The sequence below is a fragment of the Chroicocephalus ridibundus genome, chromosome 21, assembly GCF_963924245.1.
Source record: "Chroicocephalus ridibundus chromosome 21, bChrRid1.1, whole genome shotgun sequence".
Taxonomy (NCBI): Eukaryota; Metazoa; Chordata; class Aves; order Charadriiformes; family Laridae; genus Chroicocephalus; species Chroicocephalus ridibundus.
The window spans coordinates 2780367-2792219 of record NC_086304.1 but is presented as its reverse complement, the minus strand read 5'-3'; the positions used below and the strand labels follow the sequence as shown (position 1 = coordinate 2792219).

Below are 11853 nucleotides of genomic sequence, written 5' to 3'. Positions count from 1 at the left end.
TGTGCCACCCAGGGGGGTCACTGTCACCCCCTTGTCCCACCCAGGGTGTCCCCGTCACCCCATGTACCAATCAGGGGGGTCACTGTCACCCCTGTGTCCCACCCAGGGTGTCCCCGTCACCCCCGTGTTCCACCCAGGGGGTCACTGTCACCTCCGTATCCCACCCAGGAGGTCACTGTCACCCCCATGGGCCAATCAGGGGGGTCACTGTCACCCCCATGTGCCACCCAGGGGGGTCACTGTCACCCCCTAATCCCACCCAGGGGGTCCCTGCCACGCCCATGTCCCACCCAGGGGGTCACTGTCACCCCATGTACCACCCATGGGGTCACTGTCACCTCCGTATCCCACCCAGGAGGTTACTGTCACCCCCATGTGCCAATCAGGGGGGTCACTGTCACCCCCTTGTCCCACCCAGGGTGTCCCCATCACCCCCATGTCCCACCCAGGGGGTCACTGTCACCCCATGTACCACCCATGGGGTCACTGTCACCCCTGCGTCCCACACAGGGGATCCCTGTCACCTCCGTATCCCACCCGGGAGGTTACTGTCACCCCCATGTGCCCATCAGGGGGGTCACTGTCACCCCAATGTGCCACCCAGGGGGGTCACTGTCACCCCCTTGTCCCACCCAGGGTGTCCCCGTCACCCCATGTACCAATCAGGGGGGTCACTGTCACCCCTGTGTCCCACCCAGGGGGTCACTGTCACCCTCGTGTCCCACCCAGGGTGTCCCCGTCACCCCATGTACCAATCAGGGGGGTCACTGTCACCCCTGTGTCCCACCCAGGGGGTCACTGTCACCCTCGTGTCCCACCCAGGGTGTCCCCGTCACCCCCGTGTTCCACCCAGGGGGTCACTGTCACCTCCGTATCCCACCCAGGAGGTCACTGTCACCCCCATGTGCCACCCAGGGGGGTCACTGTCACCCCCTAATCCCACCCAGGGGGTCCCTGCCACCCCCATGCCCCACCTCCGCCCCACCGCAGGCAGCTGGTCCCCGCCGCCGCCGCCCCCCCCCCGCCCCCCGGGGGTCCCCCACACATGCACCGAATCCCCCAGGGCTCAGGAGAAAAGCAGCTTCTCACCGCGGGGGGGGGGGCGTGTGTGTGTGTGGGGGCAGCTGAACCCCAAAACCACCACGTCAACCCCCCCCCCCCCCCCAAAAAGTCCTCCCAGGCTGTGGGGAAACCACACCTGGTGGCTGAGCGTCGCCTTTATTGGGCGGGGGGGTGGGGGGAGCCCTGGGGGGGACCCCCTCCATCCCCTACCCCCCTTGCCCCCCCCCCCCCCGCCCCCCCCGGGCCTTTTCCTGCCCCCCCCTCAGTCCTCCAGGTTGCGGAAAGCCGCCTGCATCTCCTCGTTGAGCTGGGCGAAGGCCGCCGTGATGTTGGCTTCGCCGTCCTTCACCGGGTCCTGGGGACACGGGGGGGACACGGTGGCATCGCCGCCCCTCCCAATGAGGTGGGGGGGTTGGTGTGTGTGTGTGTGTGTGTGTGTGTGTGTGTCACCCTTCCTCCCCCGGCCCCGACACCCACCTTGAACTTCATGGCGCTCAGCTTGTAGAGGATGTCCCCCAGGTTCTCGCGGATGGTGGCCCAGGTGACGCGGCGCTCGCCCGGCCCGGTGGCCTCCACGGCGTGACGCGCCAGCTCGTAGAAGGTGACCATGTTCTGCAGCATCCCCACCGTCTTGTAGAAGGGGCAGAACCTGTCGGGGGGGGGGGGAGGGAGGGGCAGAGGCAGAGGGGTCAGGGCTGGGGGAGGGGGCTGCGGGGGGTGCAGGGGGGTGCGGGGGCTACCTGTCGTAGGAGGAGTAGCCGTTCTGCTGGAGGAAGTCGTCCTTGAGGAGCTTGGCCACCTCCAGCGTCACCTTGTCGGCCTCGGCGAGGGACGCCTGCGGGGGGGACGGCTCTGGGGTGTCCCTGTCCCCCCTCCCCTCCCATGTCCTATGTCCCCAGCCCCTTCCCATCGTGTCCCCAGCCCCGTCCATCACATCCCCACCCCGTAGCCCCACCCCGATCCCACCCCATAGCCCCCCATTTCGTCCCCGTCCCCAGCCCCAGCCCCTCTTATCCCCTTCCCATAGCCCCGTCCACTTCCCCATCCATCGTGTCCCCATCCCATATCCCAACACATCCCCATCCTACATCCCATATCCCCATCCCATCCCTGTCCCATATCCCAATTCCCATTCCATACCCCCTGTCCCCATCTCATCTCCCCATCCCATCTCATCCTCTTCCCTGTCCCTACCGTCATTCCATCCCCTCTCCCCATTTGCGTCCCAATCCCATATCCCCATCCCATCTCATCCCGTCCTCCATCCCACACCCCATATCCCATATCCCCTATGCCATCTTCATCCCATATCCCCATCCCCATCCCATCACCCACATCCCCATCCCACCACCCCCACCCCATCCTCATCCCACATCCCCCATCCCACCCCCCATCCCATATCCCCATCTCCATCCCTATCCCCATCCCATCTCCATCCCGTCTCCATCTCATCCCATCCCCATCCCTGTTCCATCCCAATCCCTATCCTATCTCCATCCCCTCCTCATCCCAACCCATCCCATCCCCATCCCTATCCCCATCCCATCTCATCCTCATCCAAACTCATCTCCATCCCCATCCCCATGCCATCTCCGTCCCATCCCATCTCCATCTCCATCCCCATCCCATCTCAATCCCATCCCCATCCCATCCCTATCCCATCCCATCCTCATCCAAACCCATCTCCATCCCCATCTCCATCCCCATGCCATGTCCATCCCATGCCACCTCCATCTCCATCCCATCTCCATCTCCATCCCCATGCCATCTCGATCCCATCCATATCCCCATCCCATCCTCATCCAAACCCAACTCCGTCCCCATCTCCATCCCCATCTCCATCCCATGCCACCTCCATCCCATGCCACCTCCATCTCCATCCCCATCCAAACCTGTCTCCATCCCCATTTCCATCCCCACGCCATCTCCATCCCATGCCACCTCCATCTCTATCCCATCTCCATCTCCATCTCTATCCCATCTCCATCTCCATCCCCATCCCATCTCCATCTCCATCCCCATCCCATCTCCATCCCATCCCCATCCAAACCCATCTCCATCCCATGCCACCTCCATCCCATGTCACCTCCATCCCATGCCACCTCCATCTCCATCCCCATTTCCATCCCCACGCCATCTCCATCCCATGCCACCTCCATCTCTATCCCATCTCCATCTCCATCCCCATCCCATCTCCATCTCCATCCCCATCCCATCTCCATCTCCATCCCCATCCAAACCCATCTCCATCCCATGCCACCTCCATCTCCATCCCATCCCATCTCCATCTCCATCCCCATCCCATCCCATCCCCATCCCTATCCCCATCCCATCTCAATCCCATCCCGCATCCCGTCACCCCACCCCCCCCCCCGCCCCACCTTGCCCCCCGCCCCCGTCCCCACCTTGCCGACCAGCTGGACGATCTCCGCCAGCTCCTCCTCCTCCTGCAGGATCTCCCTGGCGCGGCGCCGCAGGGCGGGGAACTCGGGGTGCAGCCCCTCGTAGTGGGGCTCCAGCGCCCGCAGGTACCGGCTGTAGCTGATCAGCCAGTTCACCGAGGGGAAGTGCTTGCGCTGCGCCAGCTTCTTGTCCAGACCCCAAAACACCTTGGGGGGGCGAGGGGGGGGACACCGAAAAGATGGGGGGGGTGTCAGGGTGGGCCGCGCCGGGATGGGGGGGGATCCCCGGGGTGCCCCCGCTCACCTGCACGATGCCCAGCGTGGCCGAGGTGACGGGGTCCGAGAAGTCACCTCCCGGCGGGGACACGCTGTGGGGTGGTGGGGAAAAAATGGGATGGGGATGGAGATGGAGATGGGATGAAGATGGAGATGGGATGGAGATGGAGATGGGGATGGAGATGGGGGTGGGGATGGAGATGGGGGTGGGGATGGAGGTGGAATGGGATGGGGATGGAGATGGAGATAGAGATGGAGATGGGATGGGATGGAGATGGGGATGGGGATGGGGATGGAGATGGGATGGGGATGGAGATGGGGATGGAGATGGGGATGGGGATGGGGATGGGGATGGGGATGGAGATGGGGATGGAGATGGGGATGGAGATGGGGATGGAGATGGGGATGGAGATGGGGATGGGGATGGGGATGGGGATGGGGATGGGATGGGATGGGGATGGGGATGAGATGGGGATGGGGATGGGGATGGGGATGGGGATGGGGATGGGGATGGGGATGGAGATGGAGATGGAGATGGAGATGGAGATGGAGATGGGATGGGATGGGGACGGGGACGGGGACGAGATGGAGATGGGGATGGAGATGGGGGTGAGATGGGGATGGGGATGGGATGGGATTGGAGATGGGGATGGAGATGGGGATGGGGATGGAGATGGGGATGGCGACGGGGATGGGGGTGGGGATGGAGATGGGATCGGATGGGGATGGAGATGGGATCGGATGGGGATGGAGATGGAGATGGGGATGGAATGGGGACGGGGACGGGGATGGGGATGAGATGGAGATGGGGATGGAGATGGGGGTGGGGATGGAGATGGGGATGGAGATGGGGATGGAGACGGGGGTCCGAGAATTCACCTCCCAGCGGGGACATGCTGTGGGGTGGTGGGGAAAAAGTGTGTGTGTGTGTGGAGGGGGTGGTTCAGCGGGGTCTCCCACCTAACCCCCCCCCCTCCCCTCCCCCCAAAAAAAAACCAACCCAAACTCACGCGCCCACGATGCTGACGCTGCCCTCGCGAGCGGGGGACCCCAGGCAGCGCGCTCGCCCCGCGCGCTCGTAGAAGGAGGCCAAGCGAGCGCCCAGGTATGCCGGGTAACCGCTGTCTGTGGGGACACGGGGGGGACACGATGGCGCGGCGGGCATCAACGGGGCGGCTGCGGGGGTCGGATTGGTTTTCCCGCCCCCCCCCACCACAGTCCCCGGTCCCTTCCCAATAAGGGGGCTCACCCGCCGGCATCTCGGCCAGGCGCCCCGAGATCTCGCGCAGCGCCTCGGCCCAGCGGGAGGTGGAGTCGGCCATCATGCTGACGTGGTAGCCCATGTCGCGGAAGTACTCGGAGAGCGTGATGCCTGCACCGGCGGCATGCGGCTGGCACCCGGAGGGTGGTGGTGGGGCAGGGGGGGGGCACACGCCGCCCTCGCACCCTCGGCGCCAGCTGCGGCCGGCTCGTGGCCACACGGCCCCCGGCGCGTGCAACCTCCCCCCCTCGCCTTCCCGCGCCACGCGTGAAGGCTCACGTGCGCCACACGTGCTCACACGGGCCTTGCATGCTCATACGTGCCCATGCCGCTCACGCATGCCCACACGTGCCTTACGCGCTCACGTATGTGCCTGTTCACACGTGCCCGTGCCCACTTCCACGTGCCCGCGCCTGCTCACAAGCGCCCACGAACGCCCACGCGTGCCTTGCGCGCTCACGCGTGTGCACCTTCGCCTGTGCCCACACCTGCTCACACGTGCCTGTGCACACTCACGCGTGCCTGTGCACACTCACACACGCCCACGCGGGCTTATCTACGCCCACGCCTGCTCACGCGTGCCCACACGTGCTCCCGTGTGCCTCGCACGCTCACGCATCCGCACGCTGGCACGTGCCCGTGTGGGCTCGCGTGTGCCCGCGCCTGCTCACACACGCGCCCGTAAATGCTCACATGGGCCTTACACGCTCACACACGCGTGCTCACACGTGCCCGTGCACGCTCACACTCACACACACCCCCAGCCCACCCCACCCCCGCCGCGGCAGTCGCGGGCCCACCGGTGTAGATGGAGGCTTCGCGGGCGGCCACCGGCATGTTGGAGGTGTTGGCCACCAGCGTCGTGCGCTTCATGATGGTCTCCGTCCTCCCGTCCACCTCCATGGTGAGCTGGGGACGGCGTCACCGTTACCCCCCGCAACCCCGGCCAGTGGCCGGCCGGCCCCGCGTCCCTCCTCGTCCCCGTGTGCCCCCCCCCCCCGTCCCCACCTCAGGGAAGTCCCGCAGGACCTCGGACATCTCGTTGCCCCGCTCGCCGCAGCCCACGTAGACGATGACGTCGCTGTTGGAGTACTTGGAGAGGGACTGGGAGATGACGGTTTTGCCGCAGCCGAAGGCGCCCGGGATGGCCGTGGTGCCCCCCTGCACGCACCTGGGGACGGGGACGCGTGGGGACGGCCGGGAGCGGTGGCTGCCGTCCCCCGACACCGCCCCGCTACGGCCCCATGGAGCTGGGAGGGACCCCCCTCCCCACACCTCTCCCCGTCCCCGTCCCCAACGCCGTCCCCGTCCCTCCTGGGGGCTGTCTGGAGTGACCGTGACACCCCCAGTGTCACCGACCAGCCCCCTCACTGTCTCCTTTTTCCCTGGTAGGACTGTCCCCAGCCCCGTCCCTTATTCCCATCTCCAGCCCTATCCCTACTTCCAGCCCTGTCCCACATCGCCGTCCCCTGTCCCCATCCCTGTCCCCGGTCCCCAACACCACCTCTGTCCCTATTCCACATCCCCAACCCTGTCCCCATCCCTGTCCCCGTCCCACATCCCCATCCCTATCCCTGTCCCCCATCCTCTGTCCGTGTCCCCAGTCCCCATCTCCAGCTCTATCCCCGTCCCTGTCCCCATCCCCTGTCCCCATCCCTGTCCCTCAAAACCATCTCTGTCCCTGTCCCCCATCCCTGTCCCCGTCCCCATCCCTGTCTCCCAACACCATCTTTGTCCCCATCCCTGTCCCTGTCCCCATCCCCGTCCCCTGTCCCCCATCCCCATCCCTGTCCCCATCCCTGTCCTTGTCCTCATCCCTATCCCTGTCCCCACTCCCCATCTCCAGCTCTATCCCCATCCCTGTCCCCCAACACCTTCCCTGTCCCCATCCCTGTTCCTGTCCCTGTCCCCCATCCTCTGTCCATGTCCCCAGTCCCCATCTCCAGCTCTATCCCCATCCCCATCGCCATCCCCTGTCCCCATCCCTGTCCCTGTCCCCCATCCCTATCCCCGTCCCCATCCCCTGTCCCCCATTCCCATCCCTGTCCCCCGACGCCATCTCTGTCCCCATCCCTATCCCTGTCCCCAGTCTTCATCTCCAGCTCTATCCCCATCCCTGTCCCCATCCCCTGTCCCCCAACACCATCCCTGTCCCCATCCCTGTCCCTGTCCCCCCTGCCCATCCCTGTTCCCATCCCTGCCCCTGTCCCCATCCCTGTCCCCCAACGCCATCTCTGTCCCCATCCCTGTCCCCATCCCCTGTCCCCCAACACCATCCCTGTCCCCCAACACCATCCCTGCCCCTGTCCCCCCTCCTCTGTCCATGTCCCCAATCCCCATCTCCAGCTCTATCCCCATCCCCTGTCCCCATCCCTCTCCTCCATCCCCTCTCCCTGTCCCCATCCCTGTCCCCTCCCGGGGGGGTGGGTGGGGGGGTGTCCCTACGGGAAGAGGGCGTCCAGCACCCGCTGGCCCGTCAGCAGGGGGTGATTCGCCGGCAGCTTCTCGGCCACGGGCCGGGTCTGTCTGACGGGCCAGACCTGCAGCATGGGCAGCTTCTCCACGCTGCCCTGGAAGTCCAGCTCCAGCACCACGTCCTGCGGGGACAGGAGGGACCGGCAGTGGGGACGGGGCACCCCGACACCCACCACCCCGTCGCCCCGTCATCCCATCATCCATCACCCCAACATCCATCAGCCCATCACCCCACCAGCCCATCACCCCACCACCCACCACCCCGTCATCCCATCACCCCACCACCCACCACCCCATCACCCCGTCATCCCAACATCCCATCACCCCAACATCCGTCACCCTGTCATCCCATCTCCCATCACCCCAACACCCACCACCCTGACACCCCACCACCCAGCCCCACATCACCCCATCATCCATCACCCCACCACCCATCCCTCTTGTCACCCATCACCCCGTCACCCGCTACCCTGCCATCCAACACCCCGTCACCCCACCACCCATCACCCTCTCACCCCATCACCCAACACCCCAATGCCCCACCATCCAACACTCCATCACCCCAACACCCCGCCACCCATCACCCATCACCACTTCACCCCATCATCCAACACCCCACCACCCATCACCACCACCCATCACCCATCCATCACCCCAACATCCCGCCATCCAACACTCCATCACCCCAACACCCTGCCACCCATCACCCTGTCACCCCATCACACATCCATCACCCCAACACCCCGCCACCCATCACACCATCACCCCACCATTCAACACCCCATCACCCATCACACTGTCACCCCATCACCACGTCACCTCACCACCCAACACCCCACCACCCATCACCCCGTCACCCCACCACCCATCACCCCACCATCCAACACATCACCCACCACCTCATCACCCTGTCACCCCATCACCCAACACCCCAACATACATCCATCACCCCACCACCTTGCCACCCATCACCCCATCACCCATCACCCCACCATCCAACACATCACCCATCACCCTGTCACCCCATCACCCCGTCACCCAACACCCCAACATACATCCATCACCCCATCACCACGTCACCCCACCATCCAACACCACATCTCCCCAACACCTCGCCACCCATCACACTGTCACCCCACCACCCGTCACCCACCACCCCAACATACACCCATCACCCCACCACCCCGTCACCCATCACCATGTCACCTCACCATCCAACCCCACGTCACCCTGTCACCCCACCACCTGTCCCTCTGTCACCCTCCACCCCGTCACCCACCCATACCGACACGCTGTAGTGCCCGGGGGGTGCGATGTAGGTGACGGTGCCCCGGCTGCGGGGTGGCACCATGATCTTGTGCTGGATGAGCGAGTTCTCCATCACCGTCCCGTAGATGTCACCCCCGGTGACGTGGCTCCCGACCTGGGGGGGGAGTGGGTGGTCATGAGGACGCGGGACCCCAACGGGGACAAGCGAAGGAGTGTCCCCGTGTCCCCTCCGGGGGTGCTGAGTGAAGGGGTGTCCCCATGTCCCCTCTGGGGGTGCCGAGTGAAGGGGTGTCCCCATGTCCCTGTGTCCCCTCTGGGGGTGCCGAGTGAAGGGGTGTCCCCATGTCCCTGTGTCCCCTCTGGGGGTGCCGAGTGAAGGGGTGTCCCCATGTCCCCCCGGGGGTGCCGAGTGAAGGGGTGTCCCTGCAGCCCCCCTGGGGGTGCCGAGAAAAGGGATGTCCCCACATCCCCACGTCCCTTCTGGGGGTCCCAAGCGAAGGGGTGTCCCCACGTCCCCTCTGGGGGCGCTGAGCGAAGGGGTGTCCCGGTGTCCCTGTGTCCCCTCTGGGGGTGCCGAGCGAAGGGGTGTCCCCACGTCCCCTCTGGGGGTGCCGAGTGAAGGGGTATCCCTATGTCCCCACGTCCCTTCTGGGGGTCCCAAGCGAAGGGGTGTCCCCACGTCCCCTCTGGGGGTGCTGAGTGAAGGGGTGTCCCCACGTCCCCTCTGGGGGTGCCGAGCGAAGGGGTGTCCCCGTGTCCCTGTGTCCCCTCTGGGGGTCCCAAGCGAAGGGGTGTCCCCACGTCCCCCCTAGGGGTGCTGAGCGAAGGGGTGTCCCTATGTCCCCGCGTCCCCTCCGGGGGTGCCGAGCGATGGGGTGTCCCCGTGTCCCCGCTCACCCGGAGGTCCTTGCTGGGGACGAAGTCCCAGGTGAGGTGGCGGGGCAGCGCGGGGACGTTGGTGCCCCGCGGGATGTAGATGCTGCGGGTGGCCTGGGCGATGTCCCGCAGTGGGCGCTGGATCCCGTCGAAGATGGAGCCCAGGATGCCGGGGCCCAGCTCCACCGAGAGCGGCTTCCCCGTGCGCAGCACCGGGTCCCCCACCCGCACCCCCGCTGCCACCGCGCTCAGGAAAGGCCACCGACCGGACGGGGACAGGGACGGGGGGGGGGGAGCGGGGGGGCAGGGAAAGATGGGGGGACAGGGCGGGATGGGGGGGGACAGGGAGGGGATGGGACAAGGGGACGGGGCAGGATGGGGGGACAGGGGGGACAGGACGGGGGACAGGACAAGGGGATGGCTCAGGATGGGGGGACAGGGAGAAGACAGGGACAGGACAGGGGGGACAGGGCAAGGGGATGGGGCAGGATGGGGGGACGGGGGGGACAGGGAGGGGACAGGACGGGGGGACAGGATGGGGGACAGGGCAAGGGGATGGCTCAGGATGGGGGACAGGGAGAGGACAGGGAGAGGACAGGGCAAGATAGGGGGACAAGGGGGACAGGACAAAGGGACGGGGCAGGATGGGGGGACGGGGGGGACAGGGAGGGGACAGGACAAGGGGACAGGGCAGAATGGGGGGACAGAGGGGGCAGGATGGGGGAACGGGGGGGGACAGGGCAGGATCGGGGGACAGGGAGAGGACACGACAAGGGGATGGGGCAGGACGGGGGGACAGGGCAGGATGGGGGGGGACAGGGGAAGATAGGGGGGGACAGGGAGGGGACAGGGGGCATGGAGGGGACAGGGGGAGGACAGGAGAGGGCAGGATGGGGGGACACGAGAGGACGTGATAAGGGGATGGGGCAGGACGGGGGGACAGGGAGGGGACAGGGGGGAGGACAGGGGGACAGGGAGGGGACAGGACACAGTGGGGGGGAACAGAGGGAATAGAACAGGTGGGACAGGGAGGTGACAGGACAGGGGGGACAGGGGCAGGGGGACAGGGAGGACAGGAGGGGGACAGGGGAGGAAGGGAAGGGCAGGACGGGGAGATTGGGGGGGGACAAGGGGAGGCTGAGGGGACAGAGAAGGACAAGGGGGGGGACAGGGAAGGACGGGGCAGGGCAGGGTGGCGGGAGGGGACGGGAGGGGACACGGGGACAGGCAGGGCGGCAGGATACAGGTCTCCTCGTAGACCTGGAGGGTGGCCATGTCCCCGTCCAGCCGGATGATCTCCCCCACCAGCTCCGCGTGCCCCACGCGCACCAGCTCGTACATGGCCGCCCCCGCCATGCGGGTGGCCGTCACCACTGCGGGGACACGCCACCGTCACCCCGACCCCCTTCGCCCCAACCCCCCTGCGTCCCCTCCCCACCGCCTTCCCCGGCTGCTCCCCCACCCCCCATCCCCCCCCAGGCCCCATTTTGGGGCCAAAAAGGTCATCGGTGTCCCCATGTCCCCCTGTCCCCACCGCGGTACCGGGCCCCGAGACGCCGTGGACGGAGCCCAGCAGACTCTCCCGCTCGGCCTCCGCCAGCCGCGGCCCCCCGGCCCCCTCCATGGCGTCCGTCCCCTGCCGGCCTGGTGTCACCGGCGTTATATGGGGCCGGTGGCCGCGGGGAACCGGCCGGGCCCGGTGGCAGGTGACGCCGCGGGCGGGGGTTGTGTACAGTCAACACCGGCCACGTCCCCTCCTGTCCCATCCCCCCCCCCCGCCGCCGCACCCTGGGGTGCCACACACCGACACGCGCCGGCACGCGCCGGCCTCTGCCCCGCGCGGGGTGACGGTGACACCGATGCCCTCCCTCCTCGCTGCCACCACCGCGTCCCCGTCCCCTCCTGGGTGCCTGTGTCCCCTGCTGTCCCCTGTCCCTGCCTTTTGGGGTGCCCACGGCAGAACACACCACCCCCCCGTGGCACCCACCACCCCCATTTTGGGGTCCCCCCACAGCATTTCAGGCACGGGGGCGGGGGGTGACAAGGGGGACCAGGGGGGTGACAGGGGTCCCAAGAGGAGCTCGAGGGGTCCTGGGGTGGCTTGGGATGTCCCAGGGGGACAGCAGGGGCTTCCGGGGAGGGGGGAACGGGACAGGACACCAGCAGCTGGAAGCACAGCAGAGCAATTTCAGTGGCCAGAGCAAGAAAACGGTGGCCCAAGGCCAGTCCAGA

The 11853-nt window shown here is 66.7% G+C and overlaps 1 protein-coding gene across 1 annotated transcript; it reads right to left on the bottom strand.

Annotated features, from left to right (window-relative positions):
- Nucleotides 1-1277: 1277 nt before the first annotated feature.
- Nucleotides 1278-11313, bottom strand: LOC134526060 (V-type proton ATPase catalytic subunit A-like). The gene is made up of 14 exons (XM_063357523.1): nt 11164-11313; nt 10866-10994; nt 9643-9857; nt 8762-8899; nt 7447-7598; nt 6010-6172; nt 5802-5910; nt 4990-5112; nt 4751-4865; nt 3769-3832; nt 3468-3671; nt 1803-1897; nt 1540-1711; nt 1278-1417 (listed from the first exon to the last, which is right to left on the bottom strand). The coding sequence occupies exons 1-14, from the start codon at nt 11243-11245 to the stop codon at nt 1325-1327; spliced, it is 1854 nt and encodes a 617-aa protein (XP_063213593.1). The 5' UTR covers nt 11246-11313; the 3' UTR covers nt 1278-1324.
- Between the last annotated feature and the right edge of the window lie 540 nt (nt 11314-11853).